Source organism: Oncorhynchus masou, chromosome 16 (genome assembly GCF_036934945.1).
Source record: "Oncorhynchus masou masou isolate Uvic2021 chromosome 16, UVic_Omas_1.1, whole genome shotgun sequence".
NCBI lineage: Eukaryota > Metazoa > Chordata > Actinopteri > Salmoniformes > Salmonidae > Oncorhynchus > Oncorhynchus masou.
The window spans coordinates 27,751,744-27,771,084 of NC_088227.1; the positions used below are offsets into that span (position 1 = coordinate 27,751,744).

Below are 19,341 nucleotides of genomic sequence, written 5' to 3' on the forward strand. Positions count from 1 at the left end.
GTGCAGCGCAACAGAGGGAGAGAGGAGGGAGAGAAAAGTAGTATATGGAGAGAGAAGGCTGCCATGGGCTGGGAGAGGGGGACAAACAGACTGTTGGCGTTCTGTTCCCGCGTAGCCTGTCTCCCTCTTCCGGGGAAAAGCGGGACTGGCCGAGAGTTGCACCGGGATGGAGGGATGGGATCCACAGTCAATTGCGCACGCAGATTCGAAGATGAATCACAGGAGGTGGGACCATAGAGAATGATAGACGACTCTAGCAGCCCAAAGGGATGGCAGGTAGCCTAGTGGTTAGAGTGTTGGACTAGCAAGATCGAATCCCCGAGCTGACAAGGTAAAAAGCTGTTGTTCTACCCATGAACAAGGCAGTTAACCCACTGTTCCTAGGCTGTCATTGAAAATAAGATTTTTTCTTAACTGACTTGCCTAGTAAAAAAAAAGCAGTTTTAGCATAGGCAGCGCCATTGAGGGGTTCCACAATGCTTCTGCCATTTAAAAGTATGTCGTCACAGACGCTATAATGGCGCAGATGTATAAAGATGAGTCCTCTATCTGTCTTTATGGATGGGACGTATCCCGTATTTGCATGATTCCAAGGGTGGAGTCTTTGGTGAAGTTAGGGCTTAATTATTTTTCTAATCTGTATCCTACTATTTGTCAGAAAAAGAAAAACGTCACACTCTTAAAAGTATGTTGTGTTTTGTTATATCCAAATTCTCACAGTCAATCTGGGTTTTTTTGGAGATAAAAAAAGCTGTGCATGTGACAGGGTTGACTGTGAGAATTTGGATATAACAAAATGTTAGTATACAGTGGTGGAAAAAGTATCCAATTGTCATACTTGTAAAAGTAAAGATACCTTAATAGAAAATTGCTCAAGTAAAAGTGAAAGTCACTCAGTAAAATCCTAATTGAGTAAAAGTCTCAAATAATTTGGTTTTAAATATACGTAAGTGTCAAAAGTAAACGTAATTTCTCAAATATAGTTTGTGTGTCAGGGACACTGTATGGAATAGAAAGTACAAAACTTTTAATTAAAAGTAAAAGTTGTTAAAAATATAAATAGTAAAGTAAAGTACAGATACCCAAAAAAACAACTTAAGTAGTACTTTAAAGTATTTTTCTTAAGTACTTTACACCACTACAGGGTGGGAACCAGGAGACCCTTCTTACTGGGGAATATGTAGAATGTAGAAATTGGTCATGGCTAGAAACTTTTGTAAAATTAAGGTCAGATTTGACTTTGCCTACCAGGTTAGGAGAACTTATGCAGCAGGTTAGGATAATTAGGTTAAGGTTAGGAAATTGTTAGGGTTAGGGAAAATACAAACAAATTATACTTTTGATTTAATTTGACAAAAGCTGGATCCCTTCTAACCATGAGCGTATAAATTGCACACCCTTAAAACTGTTGAGATCAGAGCCTTGTCCTGAAGGTTTGTGCCTTCCCTCAGAAAACCACAGCCTTAAAGATAGATTCCTCTATTGCTACATCCATTTTTTTGACCGATAAATTCATGATATGCTATATAGCCATTGATTCTTGAAGAATATGACTTATAAATGCCTCATGAGATTAGTTCAGCTGTCACACTCCATTAGAGACCAAAATATAAACTTGTTTGAGGGGTATACTACAAAGCAGGACCAATGAGTTAGCCAGCTGTAATGCTTCAATGTTCAGAAATAACTTAATGTTCAGGAATATATGCTTAGAATGGGTATGTATTGAATAACTTGTTTCAACAAATAACCAATATTCAAGTCTAGGTTCATTAATGCACCAGTAACTATTTTTATTTCTGAGTGTTTATCAAAGTTGGCTGGTTTACTCATTGATCCTGCTTTGTAGTATACCACTCTGGTGTTTTTACAAAGGTTCACTGTGTCCTGTGATGAGAATGCTTTGCCCTCCGAAACAATGCAAACGTAATAAATAAAGCTCTTCTTAAAGTCTAGGCTGGCCTATCTGGTAACATCTGCCGTTTGACTTGTGGGCCCCGAATGGCTCAGGTTCTCTCTTCTCAGTTGATTTTCTTTTATTGTTCCCTTGGAGAAGGACAAGCATTCCTCCCGGTGACTGTGATACGCACATACAAAACTGTGTTTATCAAACAGTCATTGAAGACATAGAAAATAAAGAGACTATAAATTATGGCGCCAATGTTTTCTCTAAATTGAAAGACCAAGGCAAGGAACATCAATTAATGCATGAAATCTACAGCTAGCATGTGTAAGATTTGGATTGAAGTCATTTGATATACACAAGGGACTAATGATTTAGGATGGGTTTGTATATGCACGATCATAGAGACACAAAATACAAACAGATAACAAACTGTTTCCCGGCAGTGTTGCTGGACTGGTCCACATTGGGCCAATGGCAGTTCAACTAAGGTCATAGCAGATGGAGGATCTTAATTTGAGCCAGTTTGCTTCAGCCGGGAAAATAATCTTGAAGCAACAGCAAATGTGAATTATTATGTGGATTAAAGTGATTAGATATTATTTTGTAGGGGTTGATACATTTTCCCTTAGGGCAAATCAAGTCTGACATTTTAAAGTGGAAATTACAAACGTTAGAAGCTTTTTAAACTTCAAATACAACACATGTTGGCATTTCCTGCTGTACAGGAGAATTCTCAGAAACAAAACAGTGGTAGTCAGAATTGTTTTGTTGAACAACAAAGGAACCTGATTGGCTGATTATCCGTTGATGTTCAACGTGAATTTCTACATGCCATTCCAAAATGGCTGCTGTGGCTTCTGCTACACAGCATGAGAACAAAAAAGGAAGCTTAATTAATTTGACCAGTATTTCAATCTTCCCGATTTCTCAGTTGGGATAATGGGATAATAAGGAGTACAGCAACATTTTCCATCCCTGGATTGACATATATTCTCGAGCCATACTGTGCATTCAGAAAGTATTCTGACCCCTTGACTTTTTCAAAATGTTGTTACGTTATAGATTGGAAAGATTGGAAAGCAGCTGTGGTCATCCCCCTCTTCAAAGGGGTGGACATTCTTGACCCAAACTGCTACAGACCTATATCTATCCTACCCTGCCTTTCAAAGGTCTTCGAAAGCCAAGTCAACAAACAGATTACCGACCATTTCGAATCTCACCATACCTTCTCTGCAATGCAATCTGGTTTCAGAGCTGGTCATGGGTGCACCTCAGCCACGCTCAAGGTCCTAAACGATATCTTAACCGCCATCGATAAGAAACATTACTGTGCAGCCGTATTCATTGATCTGGCCAAGGCTTTCGACTCAGTCAATCACCACATCCTCATCGGCAGACTCGACAGCCTTGGTTTCTCAAATGATTGCCTCGCCTGGTTCACCAACTACTTCTCTGATAGAGTTCAGTGTGTCAAATCGGAGGGTCTGCTGTCCGGACCTCTGGCAGTCTCTATGGGGGTGCCACAGGGTTCAATTCTTGGACCGACTCTCTTCTCTGTATACATCAATGATGTTGTTCGTGCTACTGGTGAGTCTCTGATCCACCTCTACGCAGACGACACCATTCTGTATACTTCTGGCCCTTCTTTGGACACTGTGTTAACAACCCTCCAGGCAAGCTTCAATGCCATACAACTCTCCTTCCGTGGCCTCCAATTGCTCTTAAATACAAGTAAAACTAAATGCATGCTCTTCAACCGATCGCTGCCGGCACCTGCCCGCCTGTCCAACATCACTACTCTGGACGGCACTGACTTAGAATGCGTGGACAACTACAAATACCTAGGTGTCTGGTTAGACTGTAAACTCTCCTTCCAGACCCACATCAAACTTCACCAATCCAAAGTTAAATCTAGAATTGGCTTCCTATTTCGCAACAAAGCATCCAGCTCGCTGGTCACCATAGCATCACCCACCTGTAGCACGCGCTCCAGCAGGTATATCTCTCTGGTCACCCCCAAAACCAATTCTTTCTTTGGCCGCCTCTCCTTCCAGTTCTCTGCTGCCAATGACTGGAACAAACTACAAAAATCTCTGAAACTGGAAACACTTATCACCCTCACTAGCTTTAAGCACCAACTGTCAGAGCAGCTCACAGATTACTGCACCTGTACATAGCCCACCTATAATTTAGCCCAAACAACTACCTCTTTTCCTACTGTATTTATTTATTTTATTTATTTATTTTGCTCCTTTGCACCCCATTATTTTTATTTCTACTTTGCACATTCTTCCACTGCAAATCTACCATTCCAGTGTTGTACTTGCTATATTGTATTTACTTTGCCACCATGGCCTTTTTTTGCCTTTACCTCCCTTATCTCACGTCATTTGCTCACATCGTATATAGACTTGTTTATACTGTATTATAGACTGCATGTTTGTTTTTACTCCATGTGTAACTTTGTGTTGTTGTATGTGTCGAACTGCTTTGCTTTATCTTGGCTAGGTCGCAATTGTAAATGAGAACTTGTTCTCAACTTGCCTACCTGTTTAAAATAAGGGGAAATAAAAAAAATAAAAAATAGCCTTATTCTAAAACGTAGTAAATTGTTTTTTCCCCTCATAAATCTACACACAATAACCCATAATGACAAAGCAAAAATAGGTTTTAGACATTTTTGAAAATGCATTAAAAAAAATAAAATGAAATATCACATTTACATAAGTATTCAAACCTTTTACTCAGTATTTTGTTGAAGGACCTTTGGCAGCGATTACAGCATCAAGTCTTCTTGGATATGACGCTACAAGCTTGGTACAAGCTTGGCAGATCCTCTCAAGCTCTGTCAGGTATTATGGGGAGCGTCGCTGCAAAGCTATTTTCAGGTCTCTCCAGATTTGTTTGATCGGGTTTCATGTCCGGGCTCTGGCTGAGCCGCTCAAGGACATTCAGAGACTTGTCCCGAAGCCACTCCTGGGTTGTCTTGGCTGTGTGCTTAGGGTCATTGTCCTGTTGGATGGTGAACCTTCACCCCAGACTGAAGTCCTGAGCACTCCAGAGCAGGTTTTCATCAAGGATCTCTCTGTACTTTACTCCGTTCATCTTTCCCTTGATCCTGACTAGTCTCCCAGTCCCTGCCGCTGGAAAACATCCCCACAGCATGATGCTGCCACCACCGTGATTCACTGTAGGAATGGTGCCAGGTTTCCTCCAGACATGGCTCTTGGCATTCAGACCAAAGAGTTCCATCTTGGTTTCATCAGACCAGAGAATCTTGTTTCTCATGGTCTGAGTCCTTTAGGTGCCTTTTGGCAAACTCCAAGAGAGCGGTCATGTGCCTTTTACTGAGGAGTAGCTTCCGTCTGGCCATCTACCATAAAGGCCTGATTGGTGGGGTGCTGCAGAGGTGGTTGTTCTTCTGGAAGGTTCTCTCATCTCCACAGAGGAACTATGGAACTCTGTCAGAGTGATCAGAGGGTTCTTGGTCACCTCCCTGACCAAGGCCCTTCTCCCCCGATTGCTCAGTTTGGCGGGTGGCCAAACTTCTTCCATTTAAGAATGATGGAGGCCACTGTGTTCCATCTTTCCTTCATTGGTACAGAAATGTTTTGGTACCCTTCTCCAGATCTGTGTCTCGACACAATCCTGTCTCGGAGCTCTACAGACAATTCCTTCGAACTTATGGCTTGGTTTTTGCTCTGACATGCACTGTCAACTATATAGACAGGTGTGTGCCTCTCCAAATCATTTTCAATTAATAAAATTTGCCACAGGTGGACTCCAATCAAGTTGTAGAAACATCTCAAGGATGAACAATGGAAACAGGATGCGCCTGAGCTCAATTTTGAGTGTCTTAGCAAAAGGTCTGAATACTTATGTAAAAAAGTTATTTCTGTTTTCTATTTGTAATTAATTTGGTTTTGCTTTGTCATTATGGGTGAGGATTTGTATTTATTTAATCAATTTTAGAATAAGGCTGTAACGTAACAAAATGTGGAAAAAGTCAATCTCATACCGTGTCTACGCTCCCCACATCATGGCAGCCGAGCCTTTCCACCAGTAGGGTTCTGATGGACTTACTACCAAAGGTCAGGTCAAAACAATTCTGGCTAAACTTAAAGGTGAAAGCATTCCTATAGGTGATTTCAGTTAGGCCTAACAAAATCCCCAATCAAAAAACTAGAACTGTAGGCCTACATACATATACTGTAAAATAGTAAGACATCCTCTTCAGGATAACTTTGATCGCGATACACTCTCTATCTGTCTCTCTCTCTCTCTCTCTCTCAATTCAATTCAAGGGGCTTCATTGACATGGGAAACATATGTTAATAATGCCAAAGCAAGTGAAGTAGATAATTAACAAAAGTGAAATAAACAATAAAATGAACAGTAAACATTACACTCATAGAAGTTCCAAAATAATGAAGTAGAGGTCGACTGATTAGTCAACATGGCCGATTAGTTAGGGCCGATTTCAAGTTTTCATAACAATCGGTAATCTGCATTTTTGGACTCCGATTATTGCCGATTACTTTGCATTCCAAGAGGAATCTGCGTGGCAGGCTGACCACCTGTTACACGAGTGCAGCAAGGAGTCAAGGTAAATTGCTAGCTAGCATTAAACTTATAATAAACGATCAATCTTTACATAATCACTAGTTAACTACACATGGCTGATAATATTACTAGGTTAAATAGCTTGTCCTGCGATGCATATAATCAATGTGGTGCCTGTTAATTTATCAACGAATCACAGACTACTTTATCAAACGGAGGATGATTTAACAAAAGCTCATTCGGTGAAAAAATCACAATCATTGCACGAATGTATCTAACCATAAACATCAATGCCTTTCTTAAAATCAATACACAGAAGTAGATTTTTTTAAACCTGTGTATTTAGTTGAAAGAAATTCATGCTCGCAGGCAATATTAACTAGGGAAATTGTATCACTTCTCTTGCGTTCAATTCATGCAAAGTCAGGGTATATGCAACAGTTTGGGCCGCCTGGCTCGTTGCGAATTAATTTGCTAGAATTCTACATAATTATGACATAGCATTGAAGGTTGCGCAATGTAACAGCAATATTTAGTGGTGGTGCTCGGCGGTCTTGGTCACCGGCCTACGAGCCGCCACCGATCCCTTTTTCCTTTCGGTTAGTTTTGTCTCATTATTTACACCTGTTCCTATTTTGTGAGTTCTTGATTTGCTTCCCTATTTAGCGTATGGAACCCGCCCCTTTGTTGTGCGGGATTATTTTGGTGTTCACGTTTGTGTCCTTGGTGTTGTTTGTGCTCCGGACCTGTTACGCTGTGTTTTGGGTTGGTCAGTGTTTTGCGCCCTGTGTGTTTGGGCATTTACTTTTGGTGCCAGAATAAAGTGCATCTTTCCCCTGGAACTCTCTGCTCTCTGCGCCCGATTCCTATCTACACACCTCGTCAGCCGTGACAGATAGTTTCTGGATTAGATCATATTAATGACCAAAGGCTCGTATTTCTGTGTTTATTATACTATAATTAAGTCTATGATTTGATATTTGATAGAGCAGGCTGAATGAGGGTGATAGGTGGCAGCAGGCTCGTAATAATTCATTCAAACTTTACTGCGTTTGCCAGCAGCTCTTACAAATGCTTGAATCACAGCGCTGTTTATGACTTCAAGCCTATCAACTCCTGAGATTAGGCTGGCAATACTAAAGTACCTATTAGAACATCCAATAGTCAAAGGTATATGAAATACAAATGTATAGAGAAATAGTCGACGCGTCATAATTCCTATAATAACTACAACCTAAAACTTCTAAACTGGGAATATTGAAGAACTTGGAATATTAATGACTCTCTGCGGTCATTAAAGATCCCATGGCACTTATCGTAAGAGTAGGGGTGTTAACCCCGGTGTCCTGGCTCAATTCCCAATCTGGCCTTCAAACCATCACGGTCACCTAATAATCCCCAGTTTACAATTGGCTCATTCATCCCCCTCCTCTCCCCTGTAACTATTCCCCAGGTCGTTGTCCAAATGTGTTCTCAGTCAACTTACCTGGTAAAATAATGGATAAATAAATAAAAAACAAACACCAGCTTTCATATGTTATCATGTTCTGAGCAAGGAACTTAAACCTTTGCTTTTTTACAAGGCACATATTGCACATTTACTTTCTTCTCCAACACTGTGTTTTTGCATTATTTAAACCAAATTGAGCATGTTTCATTATTTATTTGAGACTAAATAGATTTTATTTACGTATTATATTATGTTAAAATAAAAGTGTTCATTCAGTATTGTTGTAATTGTCATTATTACAAAAATATATAAAAATCGACCGATTCATCGGTACCGGCTTTTTTGGGTTCTCCAATAATCGGCATTCAATCTCCAGAATGAATACATCAGAAATGTAATATTAAGTATATATACAGTGTTGTAATGATGTGCAAATGGTTAAAGGACAAAAGAGAAAATAAATGAACATAAATATGGGTTGTATTTACAATGGTGTTTGTTATTCACTGGTTGCCCAGTTCTTGTGGCAACAGGTCACAAATCTTGCTGCTGTGATGGCACACTGTGGTATTTCAGCCAGTAGATATGGGAGTTTATCAGAATATGTTTTGTTTTCGAATTCTTTGTGGATCTGTGTAATCTGAGGGAAATATGTGTCTCTAATATGGTCATACATTTGGCAGGAGGTTAAGAAGTGCAGCTCAGTTTCCACCTCATTTTGTGGGCAGTGTGCACATAGCATCTCTTCTCTTAAGAGGCAGGTCTGTCTACGACGGCCTTTCTCATTAGCAAGGCTAAGCTCTCTAAAACTGTTTCCTTAATTGTGGGTCAGTCACATTGGTCAGGTATTCTGCCACTGTGTATTCTCTGTTTAGGGCCAAATATAATTCTAGTTTGCTCTGTTTTCTTGTTAATTCTTTCCAATGTGCCAAGTAATTATCTTTTTGTATTCTCATGATTTGGTTGGGTCTAACTGTGTTGCTGTCCTGGGGCTCTGTGGGTTCTGTTTGTGAACAGAGCCCCAGGACCAGCTTGCTTAGGTCATTCTTCTCCAGGTTCATCTCTCTGTAGGTAATGGCTTTGTCATGGAAGGTGTGGGTATCTCTTCCTTTTAGGTGGTTATAGAATTTAATCGCTCTTTTCTGGATTTTGATAATTAGTGGATATCGGCCTAATTCTACTCTGCATTCATTATTTGGTGTTTTACGTTGTACACTGAGAATGTTTTTGCAGAATTCTGCATGCAGAGTCTCAATTTGGTGTTTGTCCCATTTTGTGAATTCTTGGTTGGTGAGCGGACCCCACACCTCACAACCATAAAGGGCAATGGGTTCTATAACTGATTCAAGTATTTTTAGCCAGATCCTAAATGGTATGTGGAATTTTATGTTCCTTCTAGTGGCATAGAATGCTCTTCTTGCCTTGTCTCTCAGATTGTTCACAGCTTTGAAGTTACCTGTGGCGCTGATGTTTAGGCCGAGGTATGTATAGATTTATACCTGTTCTAGGGCAACGGTGTCTAGATGGAATTTGTATTTGTGGTCCTGGTGACTGGACCTTTTTTGGAACACTATTATTTTGGTCTTACTGAGATTTACTGTCAGGGCCCAGGTCTGGCAGAATCTGTGCAGAAGATCTAGTTGCTGCTGTAGGCCCTCCTTGGTTGGTGACAGAAGCACCAGATCATCAGCAAACAGTAGATATTTGACTTCAGATTCTAGTAGGGTGAGGCCAGGTCCTGCAGACTGTTCTAGTGCCCTCGCCAATTCATTGATATTTATGTTGAAGAGGATGGGGCTTAAGCTGCATCTCTGTCTCACCCCACAGCCCTGTGGGAAGAAATGTGTTTTTTGACTAATTTAACCACACACTTGTTGTGTACATGGATTTTATAATGTCATATGTATTTCCCCCAACACCACTTTCCATCAATTTGTGTAGCAGACCCTCATGCCAAATTGAGTCGAAGGCATTTTAGAAATCAACAAAGCATGAGAAGACTTTGCCTTTGTTTCGGTTTGTTTGTTTGTCAATTAGGGTGTACAGGGTGAATATGTGGTCTGTCGTACAATAATTTGGTAAAAATCCAATTTGATATTTGCTCAGTACATTGTTTTATCTGAGGAAATGTACGAGTCTGCTGTTAATGATAATGCAAAGGATTTTCCCAAGGTTGCTGTTGACGCATGTCCCACGGTAGTTATTGGGGTCAAATTTGTCTCCACTTTTGTGGATTGGGGTGATCTGTCCTTGGTTCCAAATATTGGGGTAGATGTCAGAGCTAAGGAAGATGTTAAAGAGGTTTAGCCAATTGGAATTTGTTTTCTGTATACTGTGACATTTCATTGAGGATACCATCAATACCACAGCCTTTTTGGGTTGGAGGGTTTTTATTTTATCATGTAGTTCATTCAAGGTAATTGGAGTATCCAATGGGTTCTGGTAGTCTTTAATAGTTGATTCTATGATTTGTATTTGACCATGTATATGTTTTTGCTGTTTGTACTTTGTTATAGAGCCAAACAGATTGGAGAAGTGGTTTACATCTCCATTTTGGGGAGATACATTGTCTGTGTTGTTGTTTGTTTGGTGTTTTCCAATTTTCCCAGAAGTGGTTAGAGTCGATGGATTCTTCAATTACGTTGAACTGATTTCTGCCGTGCTGTTCCTTCTTTTTCCGTAGTGTATATCTGTATTGTTTTTGTGATTCACAATAATGAAAGCTTAGGTTTTCTGGGTCTCTATGTTTTTGGTTGGACAGGTTTCTCAATTTCTTTCTTGGGTTTTTGCATTCTTCAGCAAACCATTTGTCATTGTTATTCATTTTCTTCGGTTTTCTGGTCAACATTTTTTGATTTGATAGGGAAGCTGAGAGGTCAAATATACTGTTTAGGTTTTCTACTGCCATGTTTACACCTTCACTGTTACAGTGAAACATTTTGTCCAGGACATTTTCTGGTAGGGATTGAATTTGTTGTTGCCCAATTGTTTTTTGTTAGATTTCCACACTACTCTCCTTCCATCTATAGCATTTCTTAATATTATTCAGCTCCTTTGGCTTTGATGCCTCATGATTGAGCAAAGCTCTGTTCAAGTAGAGTGTGATTTTGCTGTGATCTGATAGGGGTGTCAGTGGGAAGGCTGTGAACGCTCTGAGCGACTCTGGGTTGAGGTCAGTGATAAAGTAGTCTACATTACTACTGCCAAGAGATGAGCTATATGTGTATCTACCATAGGAGTCCCCTCGAAGCCTACCATTGACTATGTACATGCCCAGCATCAAGACAGGTCAGTCACTTAGCACCAAGTAACTCATTTAGCCTAACTAGTAATGGCAACAAGACCTCTTGGTCCAACTATCTGATGACAGACGGACTCACACGCCAGTCTCTTCTGTCTCTGGTCTTTATGTTGGCCGATTGTCCTTCTGAGTCTCTGAGCCTTGCCCACACCTCCCTCTGCTGGTCACAATCTATCTGCGCTCGAAGAACACGTCCCGCATGAAGCGGTCATCCAGAGACGTTTGGATGCCTGATGGGAGGGCCTGTTCCTGACGGACCCCCTCTGAGGTTGTCTTCATTGGGGGCTGGTCTCTGTTAGGGGGGGGGCAATACTCATTCAGCTTGTACAGCATGTACATCCATTATACAGATGTTTAGTGGAGGCTTTCTTAATGATCTTGGCAGTACACCTATAATTAAATAAGTGTGAGTTACAAATGGCACCCTATTCCCTATTTGGTACACTACTTAGACCATGGCCCATAGGGAAGGTCAAAACTGGTGCACTGTAGGGAATAATCTAGGGTGCCATTTAGGATGTTTCATTTTTTTATTTCACCTTTTTTTAACCAGGTAGGCTAGTTGAGAACAAGTTCTCATTTGCAATTGCGACCTGGCCAAGATAAAGCAATGCAGTGCAACACCAACAACACAGAGTTACACATGGAATAAACAAACATACAATCAATAATACAGTTGAAAAATCTATATACAACATGTGCAAATGAGGAGAAGAGAGGTAAGGCAATAAATAGGCCATGGTGGCAAAGTAATTACAATTTAACAATTAAACATTGGAATGGTAGGATCTGCAGAAGATGAATGTGCAAGTTGAGATACTGGGGTGCAAAGGAGCAAGATAAATAAATACAGTATGGGGACGAGGTAGATTGGATGGGCTATTTACAGATGAGCTGAGGTGCAGTGATCTGTGAGCTGCTCTGACAGCTGGTGCTTAAAGCTAGTGAGGGAGGTAAGAGTCTCCAGCTTCAGAGATTTTTGCAGTTCGTTCCAGTCATTGGCAGCAGAGAACTGGAAGGAGAGGCGGCCAAAGGAAGAATTGGCTTTGAGGGTGACCAGTGAGATATACCTGCTGGAGCGCGTGCTACGGGTGGGTGCTGTTATGGTGACCAGTGAGCTGAGATAAGACGGGGCTTTACCTAGCGGAGACTTGTAGATGACCTAGAGCCAGTGGGTTTGGCGACGAGTATGAAGCGAGGGCCACCTGCGGGCAGGTGCGGGCAGGGATCGGTTGAAGAGCATGCATTTAGTTTTACTTGCATTTAAGCGCAGTTGGAGGCCACAGAAGGAGAGTTGTATGGCATTGAAGCTCATCTGGAGGTTAGTTAACACAGTGTCCAATGAAGGGCCAGAGGTATACAGAATGGTGTCGTCTGCATGGAGGTGGATCAAAGAAGAGAGTCAGCCCGAGAATTGAACCCTGTGGCACCCCCATAGAGACTGCCAGAGGTCCGGACAACAGGCCCTCCGATTTGACATACTGAACTCTATCAGAGAAGTAGTTGGTGAACCAAGCGAGGCAGTCATTTGAGAAACCAAGGCTGTTGAGTCTGCCAATGAGAATGTTGTGATTGACAGAGTTGAAAGCCTTAGCCAGGTTGTTGAATACGGCTGCACAGTAATGTCTCTTATCGATGGCGGTTATGATATCGTTTAGGACCTTGAGCGTGGCTGAGGTGCACCCATGACCAGCTCGGAAACCAGATTGCATAGCGGAGAAGGTATGGTGAGATTCGAAATCGTTGGTAATCTGTTTGGTAACTTGGCTTTCAAAGACCTTAGAAAAGCAGGGTAGAATAGATACAGGTCTGTAGCAGTTTGGGTCTAGAGTGTCTCCCCTTTGAAGAGGATGGGAATTCTATGGGAATCTCAGACAATACGAAAGAGAGGCTGAACAGGCTAGTAATAGGGGTTGCAATAATTTTGGCAGATAATTTTAGAAAGAGAGTGTCCAGATTGTTTAGCCCGGATGATTTGTACGGGTCCAGATTTAGCAGCTATCTGGATTTGGGTGAAGGAGAAGTGGGGAGGTTTGGGATGCAGAAAGTAAGAAGTAAAAAGGCCTTCAACAAAGTCAGTGATAACAAGTCAATAGAGCACTTTTTCTAGTGAGAACATACAAGATAAACAACTTACCTTGACATCAAAGTGTCTAGCCTGCCCCCTAGGTTCTACGTTGTGATTTAATTGCAATTGAGTTGTGTTCCTTCCTCAAATCAAATTTTTTAAGCAATAACACCATAAACTGTTCTGTCTCAACAATCTCTTGCCTATACCTCTGCCAGTTACACAGACGCACAGATGCACACACACAGACACAGACAGACACAGACACACACACACACACACACACACACACACACACACACACACACACACACACACACACACACACACACACACACACACACACACACACACACACACACACACACACACACACACACACACAGATTGAATTTCTCCTCAGATAGCATTTCACCCGGTGTTCTAGCAGGTTTCCTGTGATGTTAGATGTAAGGCCCTAAGAGAGTGTTCGTGTCAGGTTTAGAACAAATGTTTAATGTCAGTCTTTAAACGTAAACGGGTGTGAAACTAAGAAAAAGGTTGTGCTCACACAGGCAGCCCAATTCTGATATTTTTTCCAATAATTGCTCTTTTGACCAATCACATTAAATTTTTTCCCATCCAATCTTTTTCAGAGCTGATCTGATTGGTTTAAAAAAAGATCAGAATCGGGCTGCCTGTGTAAATGCAGCCTAATCGCTTGTCATTTAGGATGTGTGGTTGGTCGAATTGTGTATCAGGTTCGGATGGGCACATCATGTAATGCATTTGAGAAAAATATAAGTGGAGAGATGGGCAATTGTAATGTGTGGTTGAGTATGTTTTATTTTGAAATAATATATAAATGTAGTTCATACAGACTACAAGGCATTAACAAGTCCATTGCCAATAGCCTACAATGTGCTTTCTAAAATTGAAAGCAGTTATGACAGTCTAAATAACAAATATTTTTGTTGCATCAGTAGTATTTTGGTTTAGACGCATCTGTTCACAATAGCACGTAAAGGTACATGAAAAAACATTACAGGAATATGTATTGACTACACAACTTTAGATCTTACATCTGCTTCGAGAAGTATTTTTCGCTCTCTTTCACTGGGATGACGAAGTGTTTGACCGGAAGTCGTTTTCCTGTCTTGTCCTTATAGCTCTCCCGGTGTTTCTGAGAGAGCTGCAAACCAATACGTTTCATGATTACCACGTTATGTCAAATGAGGCATCAAATCGGTATGTTGAAAACAACTCATAGAGAACCCCCATCCCCGTCTCACCTCTCCGAAGCTTTTCAGCGTCTCCTGGCGTTTGAAGTCCACATTGAAACGGGCCCAGTAGGGATTGCGGCTCTGAGCCCGCTGGGCCGACACTAGGAGCCCGCTGTTGGAGAAGATGGACGGGAACATCCCACCGCGGCTGTACGGGATCGTGCTGCAGGCCATCGCCCCGCTGCGGAAGTCCTGAAAGTATTTGATGGTGGCATTCCCGAATGTGTCTCCATACAAGTACTTTGAAGTTGGAACATAGCCGCAGTATCTTTACAAATGAGAAAGTAAATAAATAACAATATATTAACTTATTTTATCCAAGCCTACTTGTCAGTAGGCAACTCGTCTCTTATGGTTCTGTCCATTTGGCAGGTGTGTTGCTCACCCGGGCATTAAGGAAGGTGGGATGTAGGTCAAGTTGTTGTGCGTGATAAGCGTTCCATTTCCTCTGAGTGCCATGTTACTGTTATTATCACCCGAACCCTCGAACCACGCAAGACCGAGCACGACAAGCAGCTGCCAAGCACCGGACCAAACACAGACTGACCCACACCTCCAGGCTAACACCAGGCGACCAGAGGACAACAAAGAGTTGCCTGGCAACTGCTCTTTTACTCAGCGTGGCCCTGCTGGTCACGAAATAATGACAAAACTGTGCCATGCATATCTGTACTCACATTTTCTTGCGTGATCTAAAATAGGATATCGCGTAAAAACTATTAATAAGCTTGAATACTATTGAATTAAGATCACATTTTTTATATTTTTAAATACATTTGGTCATCTTGAAAACTAAGCTATAGAAATTGCAAATGACTGGCATATATGGAATTGTGGTAGCCTACAGGTGCAATGAAATTGCAAATAAATAAAATTCCCAAACATGTTTAATATGGAAGCCCACCATTGGCCTGTATAGTGAATGTCTTTATAACAATGGTAAAAATAAAAATACAAATTCAGAGAATGTAACCGTCCATCTCCAATACCCTGTCACCCTCCCTTCCTTCCGACTCAGTCAGAGCGCACACCGCTGCCTTCACACACGCGCCAGTCAGTCACTGGGATGCGCGAGACCCAGCAGCCACCGAGCACATAGCGCGGGATAAAACGAAAGCTTACCAATAATTAAAGATCCTTCCTTTCTTTTTGTCGAAGGAGGATGAAAGCAGATGTTGCATGCGGAATGGAAGTAGATTTTTGTTCCACAGGACCAAAGACACAATGAGAGGGTCTAGGTTTAGAGATCACTGAACATTTGGTTCAAACGCATATCAGCAGCACATTAGAGTTGTTTTGCTCTGTGAAGAAAAATAGTTAATTTTCTCCTGAAGTGCTGGATTGTACCTAACTTGACATGGTTCTTTTAGTCCACCTAAAAACAGTCCGGGACCTTCGTGGAAAGGGGGACAGAATCGCCAAAGTCACATTTCGAGGTAACAAGCGTTTATTATCACTGCAGATCCTTTGTCCCAATACTAGTCATATGCTGATTGCGCAGTGCCCGGGGCTTGCGATGTGATCAGTGGGATTCGGTGTGTGAGCCTGTGGACAGGTAAGCCCCAATGTGCTGACGCATCTCCTGTGGTTGCAGAAAAGTTGGAGAAACCCCTTGTCTATCTCCGCAATCCCAGGAGGTGATGAGAGAGACACGGATTGTGGAGGCGAGGAGCGCTTTTACACAAGGGAATTCATAATATCCTCAAATAAATGTATACTGTTTTTATTGAGTCATTTTAATTCAAAACCTATGGTAGGCCTAGAACCATTTGGTTTGTCTAATTAAGACATCGATTTTTAATTGACCATCAAGTTGAGAAATGTGTTTAATAAAGTCCTATTGATCAAAATGAGGCTGAGCCCATACGCGTTATACGCTACCTTTGTTTCAACGTTATATGCTACCTTAGTTTCACGTTCAACAGCTCTCATCTATTCTCCACAGGCGCTCGTTCTCCCAATACTGCGCTCAGGGGAGTTGTATCTCACAATCTCAAACACCATTGATTTTCTTCTCTGAAAAGAATTCGACTCTATTAATGAAGCTCTCCCGTGGCCCTCTATGGCCAACTCCCATGGCCAGGCAAGTCTAACTGGAAACAGATTGGTAATCCCAATGGAACTATTTGGATAGAACAATATATTGTATATGTGGATTTACACACATTTGTGTTCACGGAAATGTGTGTGTGTTTGAGTTGCTTTAGCTGGTTGTCTATTTCAGCACATTGGAGAGTGAATTCTGGTTTCTGAGATACAGTAGCTTACATTGCCTCTGTTGATCCCATAACACCTGGAAGGCTTAGACACAAACATGTGTGTGTGTGAATCTGTCTCTCTCTATCTATGTGTGTGTGTGAATCGTTCTCTCTCTCTCTATCTATGTGTGTGTGTGAATCGTTCTCTCTCTATCTATGTGTGTGTGTGAATCGTTCTCTCTCTCTCTCTATCTATGTGTGTGTGTGAATCGTTCTCTCTCTATCTATCTATGTGTGTGTGAATCTTTCTCTCTCTATATATATGTGTGTGTGTGAATCTTTCTCTCTCTATATATATGTGTGTGTGTGAATCTTTCTCTATCTATATGTGTGTGTGTGAATCTTTCTCTCTCTATCTATGTGTGTGTCTGAATATTTCTCTCTCTATATATATGTGTGTGTGTGAATATTTCTCTCTCTCTATATATGTGTGTGTGTGAATATTTCTCTCTCTCTATATATGTGTGTGTGTGTGAATATTTCTCTCTCTATGTGTGTGTGTGAATCTTTATCTCTCTCTCTATCTATGTGTGTGTGTGAATCTTTATCTCTCTCTCTATCTATGTGTGTGTGTGCCACACTAACCACACTCTCATCTGTGTGTCTATATGTGTGTGCCATCAATTCCAGCATTTTCTTGTAGGGCACCAGGGAACGTGTCAGATCTTTAGCAGCCCTGTCAAGTGTTACATCTGTTCCTCGTTCCACTTGAGTCTCTGCATGTGCTCACAGTAACCAACCAACAACCAACCAACCTATGATAAATGCCTTTGAGGATGTTTTCTAGAATCTCTGCAGGTCGCAGTGATAACTCTTTATGACATAACAATAACCAATTACTTGTTGAAAGAAATGCTGTTTTAACTCTTTATGACAACGAGTAGCCCACTTTTTGTAGAGGCAATGTTAGTAAGAGTTTACATTGGGGCATATGAGAGTAACCCTGCTTAAACAGTACTGGCCATAGAAATATTTTACCAATTGAATAGGACACCTGCTATTTTTGTTGGCTGCCTGGCACTGAAACCCTAATTATGTGGCCTGTTGTTCAGTTGAATTAAGGAACCAAAAGGTGTTCGGTTTCTGATCTATTAACTTACGATGTCAGTGAGAAGGACGACAACTTAGCAATGTGTCTCATTTAATGGCAAAAGGCAACCCTTTAAAGTGAAACCTGAGATTTAGTCTGTCTGTCCACCTTCCTGTCCTTCTCCATCTCCCTCTCTCTCTCTCCTTCCCTATCCACCCCTGTCTCTCTGGTGTTTGAGATGCTGTTGATAGCTCCCTGCCTGGTCTCTTATATACAGGCTGTCAGCAAGGCTTCCTGAATGCTTTCAGCTCAGACTGTTTCCCGTCTGGAGAGGAAAGGTCACTCAGGAAACCCCTGCCCCACTGGGCATGCCAACCTGTATATCCCTTACAGATGTGGTTAATGGGGATGGCTATGTAAGCTTTGTTACCAGTAACCACAGCGTTAAACATCTCTCCAGAAGGACAAACATAAAGACCCATGTATCCATTCAAGTAGATGAAGATGGAGATCATTTAGGATGTAAATCAATGAATTGATCACATTGAAGTCCACATACTGTACAAGAACCTATACACAAGAATGTGTATACAGTAAGTACATTTTAGTGAATGGTAGAGGACAGTCTGTCCATTAAGGCCAAGTATTTTCCCACATATACTGGCACCACTGTGTTGAATGAGTATGAATGTATGAAGTTCTGCTGTTATTTTATTAACTTCTGGAATCCCTTACCAACAGTATTTTAGAAGGGTGCTGAATTGCTGGCGGTAAAAATACATTTTTTTTCTTCCCCTTTGTTATCATCAGTCTAGTAATTATGTAAGTAGCCCCGTTGTGAAGTTTAGTTCTTTCCTATTCAAATACCAGATACTCCAGCTTGTACTGTAGTGTAGTAAGGTGTTGCGCTCGTCGAAATGATCGGACCAAGGTGTAGCGTGGTAGACGTACTTTTTACCTTTATTAAAAATGAACACCTAACAACAACAAAGGAAAACAAATGTAACATTCGGTAGGCTACACAGAGCTGTACAAAAACAACATCCCACAAAACTAAGGTGGCAAAACAGGCTGCCTAAGTATGATTCCGAATCAGAGACAACGATAGACAGCTGTCCCTGATTGTGAACCATACCCGGCCAAAACATAGAAATAAAGAACATAGAGTTTCCCACCCGAGTCACACCCTGACCAACCAAACATAGAGAATAAAAATATCTCTACGGTCAGGGCGTGACTTAAGGCTTGATGGTCATGTCTATCTTCTCTTCTGGGGCCTGAGGGGAAGATAACATAGCCAATGTGTTACAATATCAAATAAATGAGAAATTAAACAATTATTTCCACTATCACGGAATGGAGTCAGTTTTACGTTGGTTGAGACTAAATACAGATTGCCTGATTCGCGAAGAAGTTGTACAGACTGTCCCCACGTCTACCATTCACTGTAGTCTTTTCTCTCTCTCACTCTCTCACTCTCTCTTCTCTCTCTCACTCTCTCTC

At 41.3% G+C, this 19,341-nt stretch overlaps 2 protein-coding genes across 5 annotated transcripts in view; one reads left to right on the plus strand and one right to left on the minus strand.

Annotated features, from left to right (window-relative positions):
• Nucleotides 1-14,087: 14,087 nt before the first annotated feature.
• cimip2c (ciliary microtubule inner protein 2C) lies at nt 14,088-15,097 on the minus strand. The gene is made up of 3 exons (XM_064990429.1): nt 14,936-15,097; nt 14,560-14,818; nt 14,088-14,459 (listed from the first exon to the last, which is right to left on the minus strand). The coding sequence occupies exons 1-3, from the start codon at nt 15,007-15,009 to the stop codon at nt 14,346-14,348; spliced, it is 447 nt and encodes a 148-aa protein (XP_064846501.1). The 5' UTR covers nt 15,010-15,097; the 3' UTR covers nt 14,088-14,345.
• Nucleotides 15,098-15,619: 522 nt separating this feature from the next.
• Nucleotides 15,620-19,341, plus strand: part of LOC135557782 (otoferlin-like) — a 124,796-nt gene continuing 121,074 nt past the window's right edge. For all 4 annotated transcript variants that reach the window (XM_064991381.1, XM_064991382.1, XM_064991383.1 and 1 more), the window contains exon 1: nt 15,620-15,986. In XM_064991381.1, the coding sequence (XP_064847453.1) occupies nt 15,908-15,986 (79 nt within the window). In that variant the 5' untranslated portion in view covers nt 15,620-15,907. The remainder of the gene's footprint in view (nt 15,987-19,341) is intronic.